Below are 27,227 nucleotides of genomic sequence, written 5' to 3' on the forward strand. Positions count from 1 at the left end.
GCAATTCTAGTGGCCATTATTCCCCCCGGAGCAGATTCGATTCTCTTGTCAGTTATTGAATCTCCGAAAATCACCAAGCAAAGAATAGAGGGACGCAAGATAAGATTGGATGGACAAAATGGCCGCGACGATCCTTAAAGCGCTGAAGCAATTTTTCTCCAGTAAAACTGATTTTATTCATAGGAAAGGAAGAGTTTCGGATAACTGATATTTAACCTACAAATGGTCAAGTACTCTAGTTTTCTAGTTCCAAGAAGAATCCAGTTTAACCGTTTCCATTTCCGGTTCGCCGGTTGAAATTTCGACAGGTGTCGCCCATTTCCTTTCCGTCCCTCCAGAATCGCAACAATGTGTCGCGTTCTTAAATTAAACGCAATACAAGCCCTAAACACGGGGAGGCTGGTGCAAAGGGGAGTTGGGTAGCTACCCCCATGAAATAGGTAACGCGAGACCCATAGAGTGTAGCGCGGTGCTGACAAATGCCTGGTAATAAGCCCGATTGTTCGTTGCCGGGCCAATTTGAGTGGCAGCCTAGCAATTTCCAGCACGGGAAGCTCCCACCGGAAAAGGCGATCCCGCCACAATGCCAGGACACACAGTCGGAACCCTCTACGAAAAGGGTTGCTTGCTCGTGCGTGTATATCAAGTTTTTTCTTCGTCCTTGCCATTCGACGGGGACCGGCACCCCGGGCACCGTATGTCGTCCACGGCCCAGGTCGAACGATGGATCGGGAGCTGGAAAGGACGGGAAACAGGCTCCAAAATGTAGCTTTGCCCTGTGAACCACTCGTGCGCGACAGTCATGGAGCGTGCGTTAAGCCGGGTTCACATTGGGCAAGTAGACCTTGCCTCTATCTACCTGGAGGATAGGCTATCCTCCTCTCGCTCCAGGTATAAACTAGCAAGTCCCTTAAGAAGGTTACTAGTGGCGCCGAATGGAAGAATTTTTCGCTCTTACAACCCTTTAACCGGCAGCATAACGAAAGTTTACTGCTGGTCCGAAATGTAGGCCTATTATGCCAACTTACAATCTTTGCAGTGTACATAAATGGCGCACGGTCCTCGATCGGAATTGGCAACGATCAGTCGAATTGCGTCCCCCTCCGCATTGACCCGAGCGTATTAGATAATCAGCAGCGAAGAGTAACGGGAAGGGGAAGGTGGACAGTCGGCGGAGGGACTTGAAAGGTCCCGACATTCATCATCTATGGACATATAGGAGGGAGAGACCCCTGTGTGTTCGTCGCTCGATCCTGGACCTGTACGCGACTTCCCTTTCGAAAATGCTCTCTTTGTCGCAGTCTCGCGTCTTGGCTCTCGCTTTTGTCGCTTCTTTCCTACTCGGCCCTTGTGTACACGCTAGGGTAAACACAATGTCAACGAGCACATTAATGTTACACCACGCTTGGTCGTCGGCTTGTTTCGTGACGCTCGATCGACCGTATGTTCGCCCTGCGAATCTTTCCAACGACTCTCTCTCGCTCGCAGAAATCGCTTAGATCGGATCCTGGATAGTTTGGCATTGTTCCACCGGCTAGTGTACGGGCCATTTAAGGCGGACAATCAATGGTAACTTGTTTCGTTGCTCTTGCTACTGAACTGCTCCGTTGCAAGTGTTTAAAACAACTCTGACATCGTCCACGTGGACGTATTTTAGATTTCTTCATTTCAATTAGAAGCGCTGCCCTGGGTAATTAATCGAAGCTACTCTTAATTGTCATTACTAACCAGCTGACTTCTGACTAAAAAATAAAATTGCTCGTTAGTCCTACTATCAAATGAACGTACTCCAATTTGCACCGCAAATGTACCGAATCGTTCCAATATCCCCTAACAGCGCGGCACAAAGTCGAATCATTTTTCACTCGGCACGAGTCAAAGAATTTCTGTCGTCGTGAGCGACGTCTGTTCAGCAGCTTCCGTTTTACTGGAAGCGTGTCGGACATCCGTGATTTCGGGAACCCGAAGCGACACTGCAAACACAAGGTTCGGCACTGTTTCTGGCCTATTTCATGCGCGAACACGCACGGAAACGTAAAACGTGCAGGAAGCTCAACGAACCGGGCGCGGGAGCTACCGTATCACGCATCGCCATCCGTTTCCTCCAAAATTTCGCACGTGAGTCACGTGCCTTTTCTGGTATTATATCTGGAACGCCTGCGACACGTCCACGAATGCGACCTTTTTCTTTTTCACCCTCAACTTTCTTTTTTTCATGACACAGTAATCATTGTAACTTCTCGCCAAAAACGACGTTTATGCATCGTTTGTTAGCTGCTGTTGGCTTAGGTTACGACATCACGTAAAATAGCTGGGTATTTACAACTATAACGAACGAGGACATTCGTGTTCCATGGAAATTCTGAAAAGAGTCCTGACACGGTTGGTTTAGCACAGTTAAAATTTTTAAATTACGAAGATTTAGTACGAAGATTTCCATTATTATCGCTAATTTCAAGAATTATAAAAGACTTTCTAATTATATGAATGATGACGAATCCCTAGTTATTCGTGAAGATACTTAACGGATGAAATTTTGAGCTCGATAAAGTAGGGAAGTTCTCATGCAACGAGATATTTATGCGAATACCTAAGATCTTCGATTAAAGTTCGGCAAGAATTACCTATGTATATTTCCATGAAAACTGTTCTATACGCATTGGGAATACATTTCCAGTTGAATGGAGAGGCTTTTCCATTAAGAAAACTTGCCAGTGTTTTAGTACTACGTTAAATGACTTATTATTCAAAGTGGCAATTAAATTACAAATTTATACATCTACTAACATAATTACTGAGAGTTGCTTAAACATATCAATAATTGTTGAATGAAAATTGTTAGTTTTAACAAATTTTCAGGATATCTTATTATTTCTGAAATAATGTTCGATGGATGGATTTTGATGGAAGTTTAAGTGTCAACCACAAATGGATGTTAAATCATTGTGAAACTTTCCAGATAATCCTACATGATTATCCAAGCCCCTTTTATATCGCGCTAATCCGGATCGAACGTAACATAGAGCTCGAAACTGAAGCAATACTTTCTAGTTGGAAAGTTTGAATCGGCCGAGAGAAATACGATTACTCGATCCGGAACGTATCGACGTACAAGGGGGAGGAGGATCATCCACGTGGACATTGGTAAACTGGGCAACGGGCAAGGGAGGGCATTAGCATAATTCAAGCTGAGCCTCACTCGAGATTCCTTCGGGAAGGAAGCCTTGGATTGTTAGATGGGCCAGGTTTGGCCTATGAAGAAAGCCGGCATGCACACAAGGATCTCCCGTTGGGCCATCGAGATTAGCATCGGCGTTCGTAAACGCCAGGAAAATAAGCGACTCGATGGCCCCTCCCGCGCATTGTCGACCCTCGAAAATTTATTCCAATCCTTTGTTCTCGGACGCCCGTTAGTTATCATTAGTACGCGGCGCGCCTCGAGCACTTGTCAGGTAGACCCGGAATACCTGGGAACGACGTACACCCGAGGATGCGGTACGATCGTAAAGAAGCGTACGATTTTCTGCCTCGAGTATTTATTAGCTGGTCCTTCGCGCGAATTCTTGCGTATTTCTTGCGCATAGCTTAGAACGAAGGAGGATCATCCAGTCTTATTTCCAATTTTTATTTCCAAAGTTTAGAATACGTTAAAATTCTATACCAAAAGTGAGCTTCTTACACCTAAAAGTTTCTAATATCGCAAACTACAAGAATCTAAACCAAGGGAACCTCGAAGATCGCATAGTTTCGAAATACCTGAAAAGATTTTGTGATACGATGAGTAATCTTGAAACTTCAGAGTTATTCATGGTTCATAATATACCCGCTATACGAATATATAGTGTTACGATGATACTGTAATTAAACGTTCTTATATTTCATGATATTAGCTTCCGTGAGAAAAAGGGTGAAACTATCGAAAAAGCATCGTCTTGGTGATCAAAGAGGTGGACAGGTCGAAAGTACTGGTCCCGCCAGTTTTTAGTTACCAGTCATTTAATCTCTCGTATCTGGTGGTCCATGAAGAATTCTGAAGCACGATCTTCTCCTTTGGTGGCCAGAAAACACCTACTGTCTTTTATTTACCATTTAAATCTAGAAAATCTGCTCTCTCATAAATACCTTTTGGGTTTTGCATAAATTTATTTATTATACAGGATGTTTCCCTTAAAGCAGGCCACCAAAATATCTTTTACTTAATTTCAGTTGTTACGAAAGACGAATCGAATGGTAGAAAATTATTTAGGAATTATTTGGTAAATCTTGAATATAAAGAATGCATACTTATGTGTGGTAATAGTGATGGCAGAACGTGCCGTGCTAAATTCACAACCGGCCAAAGAATCCTGACTTCCGTGATACACTTCCTCTTCATGCGACAAACTTGAAGATCTTATCGCTCGAATTCGCCCGTATCTCACATTGTTTTCCCTCGGGTTGCGACGTTCGTCGTCCCTTATTTCCAGGCATACACAGCCGACCAGTTCCGGCCTATCCCTTTTACCTTCGAGAGGTTTATGGCCTGCGAGGGCGGAGGGGGGTTGTATCCTCGAGAGACAGGAAATCGTGCTAAGGGTTCTTGCAAGACCGTCCATTTCTCGGTGAAAAGGCACGTTAAGTCGGTGGAAATCAAATTCAGCTCCAATGCATCGCTCCGTTTATCCTCTGAAGAATTTTTGCTATCGTTTGATTGATAGCGGTTGCCATTATAATTTTCGAGATTTAGTAACTTGTCATTTTGAAACCTAAGAATTTTCAATTTCTATAGCTTTGAAATTTGGAATTTTTTAAACAAGTATTATTAATCAAAGCCGAATACATTGTAAACGGATCAAAAGAACATAATGATTTCCAACGGTTTTCGAGCGGCTTATAGCCAGAGCTGTATCTCGCGGATTTAGATCTCTCAGAATAGTTTTCGAATGACATAGCGTCACAAAGACCGATTCTCACGTAGGGTGAACGCTGATCGGGAATCCTGAATTCGATTTTCGCCACGATACCGGCTTCAATGGAGCCTAACCCTGCTCGTAGGTGCTTTGGAAGAAAGGGCTGAAGGAACGAGTTCCTCGTCCCAGATTGGGAAACGGCTGGGATTACGTAAAAAAAAAAAAAAGAACAAAGTCAGATTGCGCGTCGACCAGATGGCGAGCTCGGCCTCGTAAAGCTAACCCGGTTTTTCGGAGAGCTGTATCGCGTCTACCTGCTTTCTTCAAACTGATTGTGAGAATCCCAACTGAAAGAGTAAAATGGAACCATTTTTGAACAAAAATTGTCATTTACTATGATATGAAATTGAAGATCATTTGTATCTGTTGTGTTGGTAATTTAAAATCAAAAATTTATCATAAAGTTAATATCAAAAAAAGGCAACTTTTCTCTATTTTCGTAAAAATGATTTACACTAGATATCTCTCGCTTTCAAACCCGAAGGTACTTTATACATGGTTCTAAATTTTCTGCCCGTCACTTGCCATCCATTTTAGTGAGAAAAAAAAAAGAGAGGCAGTAGTTAGGGTGATTCGAACAGGTTCATCGTGACTTTGCAAAGTAACGTTTTCGAAGGGTGAACGATCCAGTGGACACGGTGATCCTTTAAACGGATCTTCGGCAACCAGATGTTCGATTCAATAGCCTTCGCACAAAGCAATAACATAATCGATTACCTTTATTGCTCCCGACAAAAGAAACGTTCCACTCTCGCGGTCATGTGTTTCCTTGTGAAACGTACTCGACACTTCACGCGATATCGCGTTCATACGTTACGGCACACAGCGAGCAACTCGCTTATTAAAAGGTTAATAGACCAATTAATTAATCATGGTATTTATGAACGACCAAACCATTTAAATAAATCACTTTTTTGGGAAATTCGTTTACACAGACGAATCTGGGATTTAAAAATACAGAAATCGTATATTTGAATATTTTCTCTGCAACGGATAGTTTTCCAGACTAAATATGTTTTGCAACCGGAGGGCTGTTTTCACTCTTCCAGCATAGATGATGGCCGATAAAAAGTAAAATACGTATCAAATATTTTTCCAAGTCCTACATCGTATCGAAACTTGATCAAAATCAATAATATAAATAATAGTGCTGTATTCCAAATTAGAAATTAAGTTTGAAATATAAGTTCTCAATTTATTTATTATGAAAAATATTCGGAAATGCATTTCAAATTTCCGGTACTTTTCTTTATCTCTGAACTAATTAGCGAATTCGGAGGGCTAAAATTTTATTTGTTTCTTACGTCTACGAGACGATTTATATTAATAATTTATAATATTTCGTTTAATGTATCCATGGTTTTTAGCAACTCGTTGGAGTGGAATGCGCTCGAAGAAAACGGCACGTTCTACCTGTCCAAACTTGCACGATTAATTTCCAACGTTATCGAGTAATTTACACGAGACTATTTTCCTCTAGCAACTATTCGTAACATTTTTTTCCTCGTCTTAGAGCAAGTTGTGCTTGCAAGATTCATGGAATTCACCCTTCGTCTCGGAGCTTCTTAGGAGGCGAACACGCGTTCTAGACTAACAGTTATGAAACATGCCGGGAACGTGCTGCAAGAGTTTTGATATTCGTCGCTGAGCTAGTTTTACGTTAATGTTCCCTCCTGCCGCTAATTTGCCACGTTGAAACCTGCGAAACCGACAATTTTATATCTTAATCTATCATACTAGCGAACGTGTTCATAAGTTGGTTATATGAAATTAAGTTATAAAAAGAATTTTAGGGATAGTATAAGTCTAGTATACCTCACCCACAGCTTTATCATCCACGAATAGTCGCAAGGATTTATTACTGGTTCGATGAAAGTCTGTGTTGCGAGATATTCACCCCCATCGCACGGTCATATCCTCTCGATCCCGAAGGGTCTGCCACGTCGGTTAGCCGGCACTTTGAAAGAAGCCTTTCGAAACGATCCATTATTACGCGCCTTCTTCTCGCCTGGCGAGCACATTACGCTCACGGAACGCGTGTTTATCCAAGCCTCTGGCTAACAGCCGCGATGCTGCACCGTGCGAGGAAAGTATTTTTTTATTCTCGATGCATCCACGAGAAGACCAGTTACTCTCTTGACCAAGGGAAGGAAACCGCTCTCGCATCGGTCACGGAGCAACGAGAAAGAAATCAGTACCTACCCGAGAGCTCGGTAATTTACGAACCAATCATTCCTCGTATGCAGATGTTAAGGAGCCCGAGGGTTGCCCCCTTGCGAGACCCCTTCACAAGACACGGCGCACCCCTTTTCTTTTTTTTTTCCAAACCTCGATCCTAGCGCACACTACTTGGCCAGACCTCCCGCGCGGCTCAACCGTGCTTCACAGTTTTATTGGCTTAACTCACTATTTTACAGCCGATAGTGGATTAAAGAGATTAAGCGCGAGCTAGAGGGTCGTCCCTGTTTCGCTGGCGAGCTTCCTATAGAGACATAAACTCGCCGAGATAGAGGATTACCCTTCTTTCTTTTTTCTTCTTCTTCTGCTTGTAACGAGAGGTTCGCCTCCTCTCAAGTTTGAGGCGTGTCCGTGCTAGGTCCTAATAAAAAGTCGATTTATGTCGATGCACGTGGACGCTTGCCGGGGTTATCGTTTCGGTTCGGTGTAAAGTTGCTGGTATCTGGCCGTCTAAGTGATTTTCTGCTGGGTCGGAATTGATAGAACTGGAGATTTTCACCCTTAATGATCATCGACAGCTAGTCACTGTACTTATGACACTTTCACTGCTGTGACGGCTATATCTGGATGATATACGACTTTTTTTTTTAATTAGTCATCTATTTTAGGGGAAACGATCTTATAAAGGAACTTTGTTCTTCGTTAGTGACGTAAAGGATAAAATATTTTTGACATGGGGAAGCAGGTCAGTCAATAATTGCTGATGATTTTTTTTGAAAATTTCCAGGATTTTTCTTACACGATCTTCTTGTATAGCTAACAGAGGAGTCGTGTTGTTGGAAAATGTCGAGATTTTGGATACAATCATGACCAGCGGCAAAGCGAATTGGGTCATGCGAATGAAAATCGACCAACGGCACTGTTCCCTGGAAAATTGAACATTTCCTCGCAATCTCTCTGGGTTTTGCGGTGGATACGAGATTGTTCTCGTTTTTTCGATATATCGGCAACGAAGAATCCCGCGAATTTTGTAACCAAACACGCTCGTACACGGGCACACACAGGGCCCATTTTAATCCTCATCTCAAACACATCTTTGTATATATTTTGATTTATGTATGGCCTGGGGTGGTTTTGAAAGCGGCAGAGTGGTATTTGAAAAATATGCTCCACGTACCAGAAACCGTCCATGAATCAAACAAGCATTCCGTGAACGTGTATGCACGTATGTTTTTTTACACGATGGTTGAAAATATTGAAAAATCATTCGGATCAATTCTATATTATAATCAACCTTTCGTAGTAATTGAGACTGCTATAAATATTACTTGGGAAGGTTTAAAATGAGAAGTTTTGAATGGGATTTTAAATGGTTTCATATTCATAAATAATGATTCCTTGATACGATATGCAAAATATAGGTTTCTCGAGGGATGTTTCTCTTGTTTCTCAACCACCTGTCGACTTCTCAGAGCTGTTCTCCGTTCGAATGAAACGTATCGATGTACGTGGAAACGAATAAATAAATAAAGTCGATTCTGGTAAATGGGTCGTGCCGATAAACAGGTCGCAAGGGTCAACGAATTGTTCCTATGATTTATGCAATTCGACCTTCGTCGAATCTGTACTCCATTATACGGGTCAGATAATTTTTTTTATTTTTCTCGCGTTCATACTCTGATCAGTGGTACGCAATTCTGTCATAATGATACCTTTAACAAATTATTCAATTAGTTAGCAATTAAACTGGCGATTAATGTTATCGATAAAAGAGAGTAATGAAATTTTCAATGACAGTCTCGTTAATTTTGTAATCATCCCCATATATCGAAAGTGAACGACACGTGTGCTTCCATCTGGTGTTAGTTTTCCGTTTTACCAAAGGGGCAGGAAAAGAAAAGGGGCAAACGGCAGACGTTCTTTGGCCAACGTCAATACTTTCTCGGCTGGTCGTTTACGCAGGAGCATTCGTGTTGGCCCATTCAAGTCTCGTTACGCTAACCATTGACTCGTTAACTCGCCTCTCGCCCATTAATTCCCGATGCATTACGAAGGCATTAGGTCGAGCGCGAATTCCGTGAATGGCGCGAAGCTGCTGGAAGTAATTCGAATCGTTGCGGAAGAAAAACAGAATCGACTTTGCGATAGACGAGCCTGGTTACTCGATAAAACTTCGTACAGTGAATAAGAAAAAAAGACCACTGTGTCGGTTCGATAATTCCCTCTCTTTCTCTGAAACGAGCTTATCGTCCGCTCGTTTGTCATGGATAACATTATCGTTGTTCTGTGAATTTCATGGAAACGGAACTGTTGCTACCATTCAAATTTATCTTGCGAACTTCTTTATTTGTATCCTGATGTAAGTATTGAAACACTGATTCGGGATAAACAACTGTTGATTTCTATGCCATTCGTGGATTAATTTTAGTTTCATACCGGTGCGCATTTATGAGTAAGAAGTTTGAAGAAAAATTTCAGCACGAGTATCTATTAAAATCTAATATCTCATTAAACAAATGCACACGTCATTCTTTAATTAAATTTTACTCGCTTATTTTTAGGAAAAAGTGCTCTGATTAGATATTATTTGTTGAGATAGAAAGCTGATGAACTGTTTGTACAAAGAAAAAGATCGTTGCGCCGATTATCGAATAATATCAATTTTCTTGATGGTGAATCAAAGTGTACGACTCGGCCGCATTTGCACCACTTTCTATCTCACGATGCGATTCACTGCAGCATCAGTGGAGCAGTGGTAGTCGGGATGTCGAAGACCGGCTGTTGTCTCTCCCTTCTCCCTCCGACGACTACCGTTCCTTTTCCATCCACCCTCTATACATACGCAAGCCACCCCTTCCACGAAGAATCGCCCTGGTGCTCGTTTACCCCCACTCATTCTTTCGGCTCCATCCGCCACAGTGTCGGGAGTCATCGGGTGGCCCTGTATCCTCAGTCTGTCAGTGACCGCGCAAGCGTGCGGATGGTCTGATTCGATGTGTAATCCCTGTCTCCCTCGTGCGACCTTACTTTCCTTTCGAAATTAACGCGATAGTCGATCGACCCTTCCGAAATAATAATCCATTAGTCTGTGTTATCTGGAAGAATTCTATTATAGTGATTAAAAGGATGATTTCAACAGCGTAGTTCTTTAAGAAATACAAGTTGATTTTATTTGAAAAAACACGGTGGTTAATTGCATCGAGGGTAATAGTTGATTAGTGTGTGTTTTTTTTTGGAAAAACTGTACGTTGCTGGACAACGCTTTTAATTGGAACTATCTTAGTAATAATATTGGTAGAGTGATTCGTGGATAATCTATCACTTTGGATGGTGCTATCGTTCAAGAATAATAATCGACTTCGATTCGATAGTGTAATTTTGATTTGAATTATAATTCATAGTGCGATTGTTTGAAAGTGATAATTCGCTCTTTTTAAAGAGATACTATCGACGGTGTAATTTGTCGACAGGAACATTCGATTCGAATCGCAGCATTGATAGTGTAATTCGTCAATTCGAGAATCGATTGCGAGCGAGGTTTGAACTGAAATTACAGTATCGATAGAGATCGCATTCGAGGATAATTGATTAGTGCACGTTAACGTTGCTGGACAACGCTTTCGATCCCGAGCATAATTTGACTTTCAAGATACAATCGAACTTTTATAATTAGCAATCAAACCATAGTGAAAATTCTGTGTTATCGATTAATTAAGTGTTCAATCACTGAAAGTGCCAAGTTCCTAATTTAATCAAACTCAAAACTATCGTAATTTAATTTATTGAAATAAAAATAAAAGTAGTGGAGAAAAGTGTATACCCCGTACCGTTATCCAAGGATATTACTAGTGTATCTAGTGTCTAGTGTGCGAACGAGCCACAGTTCCGTCGGCAATAGATTCAATTCACCCTAGAAAGAAGTTTAGTCTATACATTGAAAAAAGTGTGGCTGTTTAGGTGCAAATTCGCGCGGCGAACCGATCCATGCAAATTTTTCTCCATCGAAACGTGCAAGTAACTTTTTCGCACTCCGAACACAGGGACGATTAAATCAATTCGATCGGAGGACTATTTTTTATCCAACTTTAATTTCAACCGAGAGTTACTTTTACTAAAGGGCTTGGTTGTCCCTTTGAAGCGCGGCAAAAACGGTGACGTTGAATTCGTCGATGACGAACGAGGATCAAAGTTTCAGTCTCGATGTGCGATCCCACGGCGTTGTTGGACCTAGTGCCCAGCGGTGGATTACTCAAGAGGCCGTCCATGGACTATAACGAGTACACGTACTGCTACGGTGGTGGTCGAGGTGGGTGGTATTCTTCAACGTAGTTTTTTCTTTCACGGAAACCAGTCCGTGCGGTCCTTCGAACGTGAAGGATTTTCCCTGCCGATTTCTTTCATCATTTCGATGATCCTGGATGCTCGGCAAGAATCGGACGTGACGGGATGTCGTTCAGTCAGCATTCGTCCGCTTCTTTTCTCTTCACGGTTTAAGCAGAATTTTCTGCTGGAATTATTTATCACGGTTTGTTGCACCTTCTGAAATATTTGTATAGTGGTTCCAATAGATTGTTATTGATTTAAAATTTTTTCGAAACTGAGTATGAATATGAAAATGAATATTTATATAAACGTGTCATTGATATTCTTAATACGAAATGGCCAGTAGCAAACAATGGAATTTTATTACCTTGTTGCATTTTAAATAGCTGGCTTCCAAACATAGAAAGTGTGACACGATTTCGTAACATAAAGGTATTGCAAAGTAGTATCAGTTTGAAGCTTAGATTTGAAGCGGAAAAATTCATTCGCTACAATTGATTTCGCAAACGTTCATACGATTCACCGGGTAACGGGATAATAACGGTTCAATCGGGGATAATGCAAATTTTCGCGATCCCCATTTTCCTTCTTTCGGTTGATGAATCCGCGACTGGGGTAGGAATTCCGGTTTACGCCGGAATCGAAATCTCGCGGAACGCTATTTCCTGCTTCGACGCATGAAAAATTTTCCCACGCATCACGATTTCGAAATGTCACACGTGACAAATAACGCGCGGCGTGATAATGCAGTTCCGTGACATCGCCTTGCTACTCCGCCGGGATGTTGTTTTCAACTGCTGCGTTAACGCGGGACAATCAATTCCGGCCGAAAAATACCGATTTTGATCTTCCCCGAACTGTGTCGAAAAAGAAAGAAGAGAAAACAGCAAAAGCATCAAATTAAATCTTACAGTTTAGTAAAAATATCATCCAAGTACACAGAAATCGTGTTCCTAAGAGTGGTGCCATTTTATCGCTCACTCCTGTAACCGTAGCACAGTATTTATACGGAGAAAGTACGAAAAGAAACCGCGAACAGTAACGTCAGAGTGAAAAAACGACGAGGGCACATTGCATTTTCCTCGACCACTTATCACCAGGATGCATGCAAATCACTATACGCTAAATTTATCCGCCGGTGTGTAAATTCATGCGCCTGTAGACCTCTGGTGTATCGATTACCACCACGAAATCTCGGCTTATCCAACGATCGAGCTTGCTGTTCGCGTGATAAAAGCCTTTCTCTCTCACTCTCTATTTTGAGCACGGATCGATTTTACCGGAGCAACACTTTCACCGGTTTAAAAACACCTCGATGAAAGGGTGGGGGGAGGGGGTGGATTACTTCCGTTCGATGAGAGGGCTGCAACAGTGAGAAGTAGAAACGCGATGTTTTCGTGATTCAGGGGTGTTGACGAGATGTTTATGAAAGCAACTTCCCCATTGCGGACGTAAATGGGCCATTGTTACGCGGTTGGATGCTTTGACTATAATTGGATAGCAATTGTTATTGTTTGATTATTCTTTGAAAGTTTTACCGCTGTACAGTGAAACCACGTGGTATTACTGATAAAGAAAGATAGAATATGAATTGTACACGCCGTTGCCCGTGAGCTCTTGAGCGGGCATTCGATCTGCCCATCGCTTCAGCATCCCTGATTGACCCTGTAACCCTATCACGTCTTTGAGTCACCTGTCTAACCGCTTCATATCGGGTAAAACCCGTGGTGCAACGCGGTAATTGCCTCGTCGAACTTTCATCGGGTCATAGTGATCCATGATTGTACGTCGGTGCATCAAGGAACGAAGGCTTTCCTATCCGACGGTTAAGTTGGCAATTAAATTGCACAGAGGCAGGTATGAGATAGACTTACCGGAGGTTACCGATAAACTAAGCGCGTGCCTCTAATGAGGAATCGGCAACCACGGAATCGTTTCCTCCTCCAGCATATTCTGCATCAACGGTTGCCCTCCTCTTTCCCTTGTTATTACTACACGTTAATCTCGTCGAGTAATTCAAGAAGCCCTCCCTCGTTACAGTAGCATTTTAACGTCGGGGGTTCGATAATAGAAACACGTTCTGGCGAGGGTCGCTGACGACGAACGTGACGCCATGGCAATTTCAGAAGCGATGTTTTACGATTTCATGCAACGAGGGTTCGCCAAACCTACATTCATGTCTATAAACCTAATAGTAATACTAAAATTACTAAAATTAAAATATTTATTTATCATTAATTTTACATTTACGTAGACGTTAATCGGCTCAAGTCGAAACTGGATTCGTTCGCAGCTGCTCGTGAATATATCCACGTTACAATGTCAATAGACAGCAGTAACAGGAATAGCAGTTGCAACCCTTGATTCGAACCACGCGATGCCTTATTATGTAAATTTAATGACGTCGTCGATTCGATGCACGCCCGTACGTTCCCATGGCTGGGAACACGCGTGCGTGCGACTTAGCCTTAAGCTTTTCCACCCGGGAACACCTGATAAACCGACCGACATTTGGAAATGTCAGCCTGATAAACATTCCACTAAACGTGTTTGCTTTCTTTTCACGAGTACAATCGAAGAAAACGAATATTGTATATCATGCTTTTAATGAACTAGTTGGTGTGCCGTGCTCGATATAAACTTTCATGGCGCAAGCTATGAAAAGTGTAATTGCTATCTAAAATAAAAAACTTGGAAATTGTTAAGATTTACTGGGAAAATACTTGAAAATTTCCAATGTCGTGTTCCATGACCTCATCAGGCCTCCTTCCAATATCCACGATCTGCCAAACGCAGAACCCCTCCCCTAAACCCTTGAAAACCTTCTGCCTTCCGTTTCTGCTTCATCTCCTTCCTTTATTTTCCTTCTTTTACGAGGCTCGTCTACCCTCAGCTTCCAGCTTTGGCTAAACGGCCACTGCATCGATTTTAACCTTGGCTTTGCGAATTTATTTTGACCTGGCTTCTTTCGACGTGTCTTCATGAAGGAATAATTTTCTTCTTTATCATAATTTTAGAAAATGAACTTCTTACCTAAACATTGATGTAATTAGGAGACCTCTTAGAAGTTCAGAAATTCTGGAATTTTAGGAATTTCATATTTTGGTATCTTGAAATTTTGAAATTTTGAAATTCTTGCGTTTTGGAATGTTAAGACTTCAACGATGATTTATTTCAAATTTTTTCTTCTTAATATTTTTGTACTAAAATTTTTCTACTTTTATACATTCTTCTGTTTTTCATATAAATTTTTATAAATTGTGGAGCTTGAGGCAATATTTGTGAACAAATCTCAAATAATTTTCTAAGTTACCCGAACCTTCCGGAAATGACCCAATTTTCCATCTATCCCGGGATTCTCCAATAATTTTCATATCCCATTACGCTTTCAAACAAAACATAACTGTCTAACAACCACCATCCACGTTACACTCTACTATTTATTCAGTGAAACATTACCATTGTTCTAAAACTCAGTCATGGGTGTGCAAGGTATTAAATAACATTTTGAATATTACCTACTCTGGCCAGGTTTATCTTTCGCAAAGTATAGCAGAAATTCAACGAATCTAGAGAGGCCTGTTTCGAAAGTTCTTCGAAGGATTTTCTAACGACCTAGCCTCCTCGGCTAAGGCTTTAATTAATAGTTGGATCATGCTCTTAGATCCTATATCATTGAATTAAGACTGGCCAATCACGAGGCGTAGATATTATAAGACGATAACGTGCAAAGGAAAGTAATGAGCGATTACTACCTGTGATTTCTATCGGCTGTTAATGGCATCGATTAACGAGTGCCGATGCCAAAAGTACCCCTTGTTAACACCCACGTACTTCTGTTAATTGATTCCGTTTTATCAGATCGTTTCAGACCTCTGTGTGTGTGTGTGTGTGTGTGTCTACAGTTGTGTTTACACTGAGACAAATGTTAGTAACTTTATTCGAATAGAAATGAATTTCTAGCAATTGTTATGTTGTATATTCACACGTGTAAATATACACATACGTTGTCAATGTTATTAAAATTATCATTTCTAGGTAAAAAAAAAAAATTATACTATCTAGTGTTATCGATTCTTTTCTAAAAATATCGGAATAGCTCTCGTTATTTTTAAACGAAACGCTACGTATACTTTTATCACGGAAGCCTCTTGGCGTGGTTCATAATCCATAAACTTCTGTACCACGTTACACCTTAACGTAACATATTACTCACCTACTCGTTATCGCTGATTACATTAAGGAAATCGTGCACATAAATGTGAGCCGGTTAAATATTCGATGTTAGTGCATTTCACTGAACATGAAAGTAGAAATAAAGTTCTAGTAACATTTTTAGTAAATTTTGAGTTATAATTCAAGTTGTAAAAATATAATTCTTAGTTTCAAGCATAATATAATTCAGAACGTCATCGGGAAGGTTTAATATATATGATATATTGATGTACTCGGCAAGAAAAGCAAATGCTTCGAGGAAATCGTGTTGCACGTCGAATATGAGAAAGTGTTCACGTTCCGATTATGACGTTTCTCCACGGATCGGCCAGAATAATCGGTTCTCGCAGATACGATCGGACAGGCGATAATGGTCGTACGCGTGGGCAAGAAACAAGTCTTGGAAACGCAAAGATGCTTCCATCCACGTATGTAGTTTACACGCCCAGATGATCGGGCTGTCGTCGGCTCCTTATTAGCGTTCTTCGCACGCGAGCCAACTTGGAACCGGTCGTTGGATTCTTCAGGATACCAGTCCACTACTTGCCTGGCCATGTTTCAGTTTCTCACGTTATTGCGTGGCTGCTCCTTTGGAAAAGAAACCAATTACCGACATTAATTATTTCTGACGATAGGAATAATGATTCCTAGGAATTGCTACCGCGTTTTTCTGCATTATTTCACTTTCCAAATTTTTCATTCGAACGTGCTATAATTTTGAAAGGGAATTCAGCATGTTCCAACGAACAGGAAGCACACTCTAGGTGATGGAGAACACACACACGTCATATACTCGAAACAGCTACAACACGCTAAAAAGTCAGCGTAAAAACGCAGAATCGTGCAAGCTGCTGCGTCCCTTTATTCTCCTCGTTTTTCACTCGCGTTACATAAATCCCACAGCGAAAGTGCAATCGTAAAACGTCCAAATTTGCATGCTTCCGTAAATCCTTCCGAAAAAATAGAAACAGCCCTTTTGCAAAGAGGAAATTACAGTTTGGTTCGTTTGATCAAATGTCAATCACAGAGAGAAATCCAAACGACCAATTCCAGTGATCGTTTGTGTAAAATTGAGGAAAGAACGAAGATGGAGGTGATAGAGGCTGACCATAAATGGTAGTTTTCAGAACGCGCTAAAGATCCCATACTCGTCCTCGAATTCACACCGACCGCCGCACCTTTGATTTCGATCTTCTGAAAATTCCTCCCGTTAAGACCACCGTCTTCGTTTTTCCACGGTCCGTCTGTTCTTTGGATTTCAAGGAAAAAAGAGCAGAACACTGCTTTGGCCCTTCCTATCAAACTTGGAAGTCCACTCGAGTATACGTGCGCTTCAGATCCTGAAGAACGACCGGCTTTTCGTTGCCTCTCATTCCACTCTTCTACTGGTGGCCACAGCACATAAATTCTAATAGGAAACGAATTAAGCTCTGCCCCATTTCCCCGTGGAGACTCTTGCCGCTTCTCTGTTCGCCGGACGCTTTTTCCTCACCATCAATGGAAGGATATATCATTCGATTACCATTGTGCAGCGTGCTTCTTCGTTCGCTGCTTATATCCCGGCAAATGAACGTTCATTTTTTTCATCTCCGGGCATTATCGGCTCGTTAAGCGAGTTATTACTGAGGGGGCAATCGTTTATCTGCTCCCTAGATAATTTATCATACGTACTGGGTGTAATATTTTTGTTGACCAACAGAAGATCTAAAGTAACCCACTCTGATTTTAATAAAATTTCAGAAATTTATTCTTTTTTTTATCGGTTAACATTATAAGACGGTTAAAGTTTCAATTTGCAATAAATAACAATGTAGATACATGTAAATATTATTGGAAAATGGGTATATTTAATTGCTTCGTGTGATTTTATATTATTATCGGAATATCAATTTTGTACAGAAGATTACAAGCATCGGCGTTTTAATTGAGTTCGATAACATCAGTTACCGATGACCCCTAGGGCGTTGCTAGAAAATAGGTTATCGATGATCCCTCGTGGTAGTTAACGTGTTAAGTTATTTATGGCTGTTAATTCCAGACTGAAAGTGTCATGTTAAAATGAATTAAAATAAATATCACCCTCATTTTCGTTTACACGAGAAGAATTAGCGAGCGCTTACTGTGTAAGTTCCGAATCAAAGGCAGCTCTCTTTACAAAACCGTCCTCGTCAACTCGACGAAGCTAATATTATTATCCAGTTATTTCCCGGTCACGAAATTCGATATCAACCACGAAGAGAAGAAGGAAACGCGATCCACGGATTCTCAAGGCTGACTTTCTTTCCGCTACCGTTTTCGTACCCTCTTTATTTCCCGAGCCACGTAAATTCTAATGGGAAACGAATTAAGCTCTTCTCCACCCCCTCCTTCGCAGTAGTCTCTCGAAGCAGCGGACTTCCCATTTTGTCCGTTGAAAAAACGACCACCCTTGCGCCATTCTGCGCAGTTTAAGGGAACCGTCTACGATGAAAGATCAGGAGAAAAGAAAAGGAACGGCTTGATCGTATCGAGGTGTTGGTTCCCCCCTCCCCTTCCCTTTTCTAAGGGCGTGTAGTAGGTACACGCGCGAAAATGTACCTAGCAAGGGTAAAAGGGAGCGAAAGAACGAGCACGAGGGTAAAGAACCACCACATCGCGCTATCGCCACCCCCTCTAACCGTTCGTAACCCCGCCATGCTTCACCTCACCCTATCTGGAGCTTCGGCCAGGCTGCGCTACTACCACCACCTCTGGCTTCCAATTAAAATCGTTTCGTCCATCACGGCTCCTGTATTCTCTCCTTCGTCTATATCTCTACCTCCCCACACGCCTCGCGGCAGACCACCCTCTCCCTTCATTTTTCAAGATTTTTCCTCTGACGTCAGCAGAGGAAACTGAAGGGAAGAGACTTTGGGTAAAGAGTCATTTAGGGGCTGGGAATTTATAGAGATTAACGTTTTCCATGCAATGGATAGTTAAGACTTAAGGACAGGTCAGGGATGATTTTCGTGTGAATTTTGAGAGTGGAATTCAGAAGACGAATTTATGGTACTTCGTGTTAGATAATATTTAGATTAATAAATTAACTATCGCGTTAATGAAATCGGAGCATTAAACACCACGATTCACTGTTCGGATACGTGTGCCCTAAGCACAGAAGCAAAGGAGACGACTAGAAGAAGCACGTTCGATTCTCACCGAAATCATCGAAGCAGAAGGCGCCGTCGGCACGTCACGTCGTTATTCTTCCTAATAGATCGGCGGGAGTAGTTATTGTGTCGGTCGTTACTTGGAGGATCCTTTTTTTTTCTTTCCGCTCGGTACACGCGAAAGAAGGGGAGAAAAAAAAGAGCAACGACAGAGAGGCGTAGAGTAACCTGGACAAAAGGGCCCAGGCCACTGGGCTACCGATGATCCAGTATCGAGGATGAGTCTCGTGCTATAGAAGGTGAACACGTTGCCAAGGACCCTGTCGTTGGTGAATCGAATTATCCTCGGTTCGCTTGAACCATGGGTCCCTCTTCCAGGGACCAGCGAGTCCACTGGCCCCGAAAAGGATTCCGCTGAATGAGCTTCTCTTTGACGGTTGTTGTCGCACCGGGCCACGTAATGGATGCACGTCCATTGAGAATACACGTCAAAACGCGTAACATAATATCCGGGACCTCGGGAGTAAGAGGCCATGTCTAATGGAATTTATTAGAGAAGCAGCCCATCTTTCTTCGGGTATAGTACCTGAAGAAGGTACACCCGAGGACCTTTCTTCTTTCGGTGCCGAGTGGCCTCTTGTTACCGATCACGATTAGCCAACACGTGCAGACCGTGCTTTGTGCCAGTCAAGGGTGTGGCTGCTCGGATTAACAGCTTGATTTTCGTAGCCATCTTGCTACAGGAAAATCTAGAGCAGAGTAGATTTTAATAACTGTTTTACTAGGAATTCTTATTTGTAATTTCGTTTTTCTATAATAAAGAACATATGGTCTTTTCTCTAACTATCGAATTTTGTATTTTTTACTTAAATGTTTGATCGATTGGATTAGATGAAAAATGAGTTTCATCCAAGTTTACAGCAACATTGTTCTGTTTACAACAGGCGGTAAAAACGTTGGGAACAACTGGGTCGATCGGTTACGATAGAGTTCGGAATAAAATGTACGTGATGGCCGAATTAATTTTTTTCATCCAATCGTGGACCGTGTTAAATCGTTCAGAAGTAAAACGCGGCCCGTAGGAACATCGTACAGCAACGTTTACTGCCATTCCAAAGGGGAGAAGTAAAACGATTCGAAGCCCTAGTCACGTATCGTGGGGCAGAATCGACGTATTTTTGAGAGTGGAACCGAGAAAATGGACACAAGGGTTACTAGTCTCGTGTCTGGGATTAGCTTCCGAACCGGAACGAATTAATACTATAGCAAGCGATGGGAAAAATATTCCTTCGTATTATTCAACGCCCTGAGAAAACTAAATTTCATAAGTTTAATCTATGATATATTAGTAACAATGAATATAATTTTTTGAAGCAATTTATAAATAAATATATTCATTAAATATTTAATTGTATAGAATTGCAAGTTGGAATAGTTTCCTTTCATATTTTCAGCCATTGTGAGAAACGCGAAAATCTATTTTTTTATGGTAAACGATATGAAAGCATGGTAATGGTACATTTTAATATCCTGGTTAAAATAATGAAGCAGTGAGGGCTTGTGATAATTAAGCAAAATGGGACTATGATCAAAAAACCAGCTGGATAAAAATATACCGTGGAATATGAAAGAAATATACACGTTAGTAGAGATTTTAATATTTATCTTTACAATTTTTAATTGAACATTTAATCGAATCAAATAAATATATAAACCTCATGAAATGTTCCATTGCGAATTGAATTATAGGTCAAAGTAGTTTCCTTTCATATTTCGAGCTAGTGCGGGAAACGGGCATTCGAAAACGAATAAAACGTGAATAGCCGTAAATTTTCGAGGCAACCGATCAAAGTCGATCAAAGTTTCGAACTACGGCAACGAAAAGTTCCAGAAGTGCTCCCTATAAAAAGACGAGATCGACGTGTAACGAGTGAAAACGTGCTACCGGAAGGGCTTCTGGCACAGGATGTGAATTATATCCTGGCTCGTGGCGAGATAATTATGTTCTCGTAGATAGCGAGGGCCTTCTGTGAAAATATTATCGAACGAATACACGTTATTTCCGTGCCTTTTTTTATCAGCAAATACACCCCGTGCGTGGTTCCATCAAAGATGTTCTTTGGCCCTTTAATACGGGATGTTCATGAGATTTTAGACATTTACTGTTTTTGGAACTGAAAAAATTGATTGGAAATTATTAGCATAAAGAATCTGTTTCTTCTTAAAAATTTTTAACCCACAGTTTCAGTTTATTATGTCGGCGATAGCAGATCTGAAGAGAGGGTTTACACATGTTTCTGACGCTCTTAGTTTGTAGATTTTAACTTGCCACAGCTTAAAACATTCTGAGAAATAGTAGGACTTTGATTTTCATTCCAGTACAGAACAGATTTAACTGAGAGTTCACTGTGTCTTCTCTTTTTATTATAGTTCATTTAAAAAGCAACCATATTGATTATTAATGATGCTTGCTTGAGGAATTAATTTAGACTAATTTAAATAATTATTCAATATTAAATTAAATTGCACTAATTAGGTTAGAATAATTCATTTAATAATGAATAATTTATTACTTGCCAATTGCTGCATTGAAATCTAGCATATTATAAAATAATAATTCTCAATCATTAAATCATAAAAATATTTTCAGAACCTTCATCATTTCTGTAAATCTGTTTTAGCCATCCCTGAATTATAGAATAGTGATGAGACGATCAAGTGGTCGACCCAGAATTTTCCAAATTTTTAATTTGGTAATTCGGAAATTCAGAAATTCAGAAATATAAAAATACCAAATTTTCTGGAAATCTGGAAATTTCAAATCTTTAAATTATCAAATTTTTAAACTAAGATATTGACAACCCGTCAGTGTCATAGAACATCCACCAAACTGGATTCTCCGACCGATAACAATAAAAGGAACGCATAGATGAATATCCGGAAATGATCTTACCCCTGTCATTTCCGTTTCTAGAACCTTAGACGGAGGATGGGATCTCCCGATCGAAATTTGCTTGGAAAAAAGTAGAAAAAAGGGTAGACAATTGAACGATTAGGGGAGAAACTTCTTTTCCCCTTTGATTTTCTGCTCCACCCTATTTCTTCGTTCACGCTCCTGCTTCCTGTTGCGTGTTTCATAAAGAATAGCTGAGGAGGGACAAGAAAGGTCCAGTTCATTGGCTGATATGGCGTAAAAAGAGCATGGACTCGAATTTCTTGACGGTCACCCTATCCGTAGGGTCTATTCGCTTTTTTTTTTTTATATCGTGCCCGATACAATGAAAGGGCGAGGTGCTTCGAATCCGAGACCAGGCTTGTAATCGACTTAAAGATGCCGGCAACTGCTCCACTTTTCGTATCGACTTCGAAAGAATCTAAAAGTGAGCCGATACTCTTCTACGTACATTTATCAAACTAAAGTAATTATAAAAATCAATCAATTGCTTGTAAATAATTAATTTTTCATATATTAGTGTAGCAAACGTGCTTCACGGAGAAACTGATACAACCCCTCTTTTTCAAAAAGGGATCAGAAGTATGACATTGAAGTGCTTCAAAAGGTCGAAGGGACAAAGCTTGGGGTACTTAAAAAAAATTTTCATTTCGCGTCGTTGCGCAGAGAAGAAGGTTCGCAATTCTGGGTCACTTCTTGGTGATAATCCCTGTAACAACGAAAGACTGGCCGTGTGAAACGTGCCTAATCGCGAAATCGGCTCAACCCTTTCGCCCCGCTTGAAAACCATCTGGCCACCTGCCCAGGATTACGCGTACATATTGTTCGCCATTGAATCTCGAAGAAGACCCGGTTAGATTATCTAGACCGCAACGTTATTTTTACATTAGGTCGACTTATCTTCCAACCTTTTTTATAATGATCTTGATTCTCAAACGGTTGTTTATTCTTTAGGTCTTCAGAATTTTTACACTCTAACGAAACTTAACATTTAGGTCTGGGGCACAATTTATAATATAATATGAGGGTTCTACACTCGTCTCTGCTGGAAATCTATCAAACACCCTGTACATTGACATAGATATGATCGATAACAATTACAATACACAATATTGTCAATTTATGGAAAAAGAATTACCGTTTTAATCAACTATAGAATAGTTGTCCCAATAAAAGATTCTTTCCGTTGTTACAGGGTGTTTGCTGGACAATTCGGCGCCGCGGGGCCCGCCCGATGTGCCACCCCGTAACCCTACAATGAGCCGTGTCAACGGAAGATTACCAGGAAGTCATACAGCCAGCGATCACGAACGTGATCCTGATCTTCAGCCGTCCTGTCTCGTACGCAGCCCGTCCGGCGGCTTCTACAGTATACCAAGTGAGTCTTCAGGCTAGTTTAGAGGGCTAGAAAAGGGGTCACTAAGGCGCGGATAAGGCTGCTACTCGAGAACGTCCCCTGATTTGATGAGCTTACCCTTGTTCTATAATTGAGCGTTCTAGAGCTTACGCTTATGCCTAGGGTTTCACTATTCAGGAAATTATTTAAAATTATTTTAGAAAATTTTGTTCTAAATTGGGAAAAATCTGTCTACAAATCGAAAGGTCTAGAGTTCGAATCCTATTATTTCAGGGTCTCCATTTTAAAAAATTTTTAATTCCAATAAAATTCGAAAATTTGAAAGAAAATTTTCTAACAATAAGTAAAGCGACAGAAGACATTTATCTCATCTCTGAATAATATTTGTCGCTCACAAACATCTTCGGGTTGTGATAACGTGTCCTGAGAATTTCTGAAAATCCTGGAAATCTCTATTGTCAATCAGTTTAAAGTTCGCATCTGTTTATCAATAGATCATTATTTACTGATAGAAAGATTCCGGTGAAAAGCAGACAAATGATGATTCTGACGTTCGGAGGAGGTGTGTCTGGCGATAAGTATTTCGGAGAACGCTATAATAAGAAAGCTTAAGGGTGGAAGAGAACGAGTGACATTTCTGACGAGGGTAGTACGGCGTAATCAGCGATGAGCAACGTGGGCGGGGGTGCGATAATTTCCTAAGACCAACCGGGGGGGTTCTTCTGCTATCTTATCGCGTAGCCAGGATTCTGAAGTGGTTACAGGAAAAATGTCTGGCGTACCTGAAAAGTTCCGACGCTCCTCCATGAGGATTTACCTCGATTATTTATCGAAATATCTCGGCCGAAAGCTTCTTAGTTTATCTTCGAGGAGCAAGCCGCTTTCTGGTTACCTCGAGATTACGACCTAGTTAGTCTAGAAATTCTGGAATCGATAATGCGCTTTAAAATAAGAAGCCTTTCTCCATCCTCGGTGAAAAGTAACGATCCTTGTTCCTTTTTTAAATCCTTCGGGCATCTGGTATCGATTTTTCTTCTTAACATGTGCTGCACCCTTGAAGCTTAAGGGTTCGACAAATTCTTCGTTTTCAATTCTCGTTTAGTTCAAAAGTTGATGATCGAACAACTTGTGTTTTTTTTTCTTTTTTTTCATTTGTAAAAAGAAAAAGGGTGGAACGTTTGAAAGTGCAGGCGTTCTGAAATTTTACCAGAAACGATAACCGGTAAAATGCCGTCTGGATGCGGCAGAGGGCTGGAATGCACTCGAGAGAAGAAAAGCACACGAAGGTACAACGTTTTCGAGACACTTTAACGCCAGGGGTATCGGCTGCAAGGAAAACAACGGGCGAAACCTAACCTCCTTGACGTTTCAAGTGGCGAAGAGAAGCAGGGACACGAAAGTACACCCACAAGAAGAATTTTCTTCTCTTGTTTGGTTTTTCCATGAACTGGAAGTCGAAATTTTTTTTTTTTTTCTTCTTCTCTTCAAAATGACTTTTCCTCGGCCATCTGTATACTTAACGCGGTTGGGTATACTTGAATAGACCGTGGGACGGTTCGAACAGTGATTTATGATCTCTGGACTTATTGACCTTTGGTTATGACACTGGCTGACACTTATGACCTTCCACAGAATACTTTTAGGCTCCTCCTAAAGGTCCTGTCTGAATACTTCCTTTGCTTCTTGCTTGGTCATCGACGTTACCATCAATATGCTTTGTCACCTACGCTTCTGTGGACCATTCGTTTAAACCACTCAAATCGTGGAAATTTTTGCAAACATCTTGTTACAGAGAATATTTGGAAAGAAAATAACATTTTTACTTAAATTCAAAATTGAAATTGGAGATGGGACCGCAACGGGTTTAGAATTAAACTATAAACTTTGACAGTGACGCTTGTCAAAGGGAACGAGAAGAATCATTAATTAAATACCAGACTGCGTGCAAGTAAATCATATCCGGGCCAGGTAGATCATTAAAAGCAATTCTGACACGCCAACCAACGAACGTATCCCGCCTTTTTTATTCGGCTGCTCGCATTAGACGTCTCGTGCTGCCAATAACCATGAAAAAGGAAGAAGCTTAGCTAAGGGAAACCCCATGAATTGGCCGTAATCATGGATATCTGGCTAAATGCCATAATCATGGGATTTCGGGGCCGAACGACCGGCAACACCTGCAATTAGCGGCATGGGGTCGCTTTTGCAGGACCTTCGTCTTCCCACGCTCCGATTTTCGTGTTCAACCAGGTACATGTTACCGGTGAAGGGTGAACCAACTAATTTCTTATCCCTTTCTTTCTTCAACATCGAATTTCAGACCCTTTTACCTGGTCCTATTGGAAACAACACCAGGGAACAAGGATCTTTCTGGCCGTTATTTGGAAAGGAACTTAAATGAACTTGTATTCGTAGTATTAAATGTTAGAAAATTCCTTGGTTAGTCATTTTCGTTACGTGGATTTAACATTTAAAAATTCTAAAATACCAACGACGCTATAATTACTAAGATACACACATAACTGAAGAAAACAGGAAAGACCGCATCGATGGGTGTAGTTGGTATAAATACAACAAGAAAGGAAACGAATTAAGCAAACGTCAAGTTTTTCCCCTCGATTCGAGGATAGACGGACAACGTCGGCGTCGCGGGTGTACGTTTTGCGATGCCAGACGCGACGCCCTTTTCTTTTCCATCGTGTTCTCCAATATACACGAAGAAGCAGGAAAAAGAGGAAGAAGCGAGACGGTGAACGAACGCCTGTGTTGAATCGATAAGTACATGATTCATCGTGGTTTCGGTTTGAATTTCAAGCGACCAACACCGTAAGGTGCATAAGAAAAATCGAACACCTTCGGAAACACCATAAGATCCTGCGTCCTGTGTAATCCGTGCTAGCCGCTTCAAATCTGAAGTTTGATAATTAAATATCACGTAAAAAATCTTTGTTCATAAGGTAGAAAAAGATTTTAAGAGAAACATTAAAATACAATATTTTTAATTTTAATTTTTAATGAATAAAATATTTCCCTTCAGGGGGTGGTTTTACCTCATAAAACCCTACAATGTTATCCAAAAAAAAATGAAATTATTTTGCTAATGAACTACCGCAATATTATAAAAAGTTTCATAATTTCATAAACTTTCATTGTTACTGTGCCACGTACTTTTTTGCATAGAAACAAGGATAACCCGTTAAGGCTGTTTCAAACGTTGTCGAGTGTATAAAAGTGAGATGGTGTGGAGAAGTAGGCCACCGTATCCCATGAGAAATTTTCCTCGATCTGCAACGTTACAAATTGTATGTTCTCTCTTTTTTTTCCAGAGATACCGAAGAATGAGTACAACAACAAGAATCAGTCCTCAGGGAATAGCCCAATAAAGGTCGAGCTGCAGAACAACATGGACAGGTAAGCCTATTTTCAATTCTCCGTTATCGACGATAAAGAAAGGTCGGAACGAATGAGCCGTGGCGAACACGTTGATTTTTTCAACAATGAAGACACTCGTGAATCATCCGTACAATGTTTGAAGACGAAGTGTCATTCCATAGAAAAACCATGGAAAATCGTGTTCCTTGGGTTCCATTGAATGAGTCACTGCAGCACCTCGAGTGTCCACTAGAAATTTGCTAAACGGTCGTAAACTTTCGACCACCACGGGGTTTCTGTTTTTCCACAAAACGTTTCCTTTCCACTTCTGTTCTTGAAAAATATAGAAAAAAAGACCGGACCAAAGACGACGGTGCGTCTGGCTTTCGTTTTTCCATTATCGCGTGATGCAACGAAAGCAAACAGGCACCCTCGCACTCGAGGCACCCGGTCGGTCCCGTTTAAATATTTTTTTTAGACGTTTCTGAGTTACATGGAAGCGTGTGACGCTCGAGCATAAACATACTCCTGAAGCAATGCTTTCGCGCGAAAGCACGTGATGGCTTCAAACATATTTGCTGGATAACAAGCGGAGTGAAACGACGTTTCCTTTCCTTTGAAATTGGCTTTAAAACTACCGTGAAATCGTCCAACTTACTGTGCAAACCAGACCTTACTTTTAATAGTGAAACTTTAAAATAACTAAAATCATAATTTTAATTTTAATTATCACTTAAACGAAACTTGTGAAT

At 40.9% G+C, this 27,227-nt stretch overlaps 1 protein-coding gene across 15 annotated transcripts in view; it reads left to right on the forward strand.

Annotated features, from left to right (window-relative positions):
* The window catches only part of Ten-m (teneurin transmembrane protein Ten-m), a 329,037-nt gene that overhangs the window by 285,558 nt on the left and 16,252 nt on the right, over positions 1 to 27,227 (forward strand). For 10 of the 15 annotated variants that reach the window (XM_076688653.1, XM_034331391.2, XM_034331392.2 and 7 more), the window contains 2 exons: positions 22,942 to 23,124; positions 26,430 to 26,514. In XM_076688653.1, the coding sequence (XP_076544768.1) occupies positions 22,942 to 23,124; positions 26,430 to 26,514 (268 nt within the window). Of the gene's footprint in view, positions 1 to 9,915; positions 11,434 to 11,484; positions 11,653 to 22,941; positions 23,125 to 26,429; positions 26,515 to 27,227 lie in introns of those variants that run through there. The other 5 variants (XM_034331395.2, XM_076688654.1, XM_034331398.2 and 2 more) reach the window with 5 other exon arrangements.

This window comes from Osmia lignaria, chromosome 6 (genome assembly GCF_051020975.1).
Source record: "Osmia lignaria lignaria isolate PbOS001 chromosome 6, iyOsmLign1, whole genome shotgun sequence".
Classification (NCBI taxonomy): domain Eukaryota; kingdom Metazoa; phylum Arthropoda; class Insecta; order Hymenoptera; family Megachilidae; genus Osmia; species Osmia lignaria.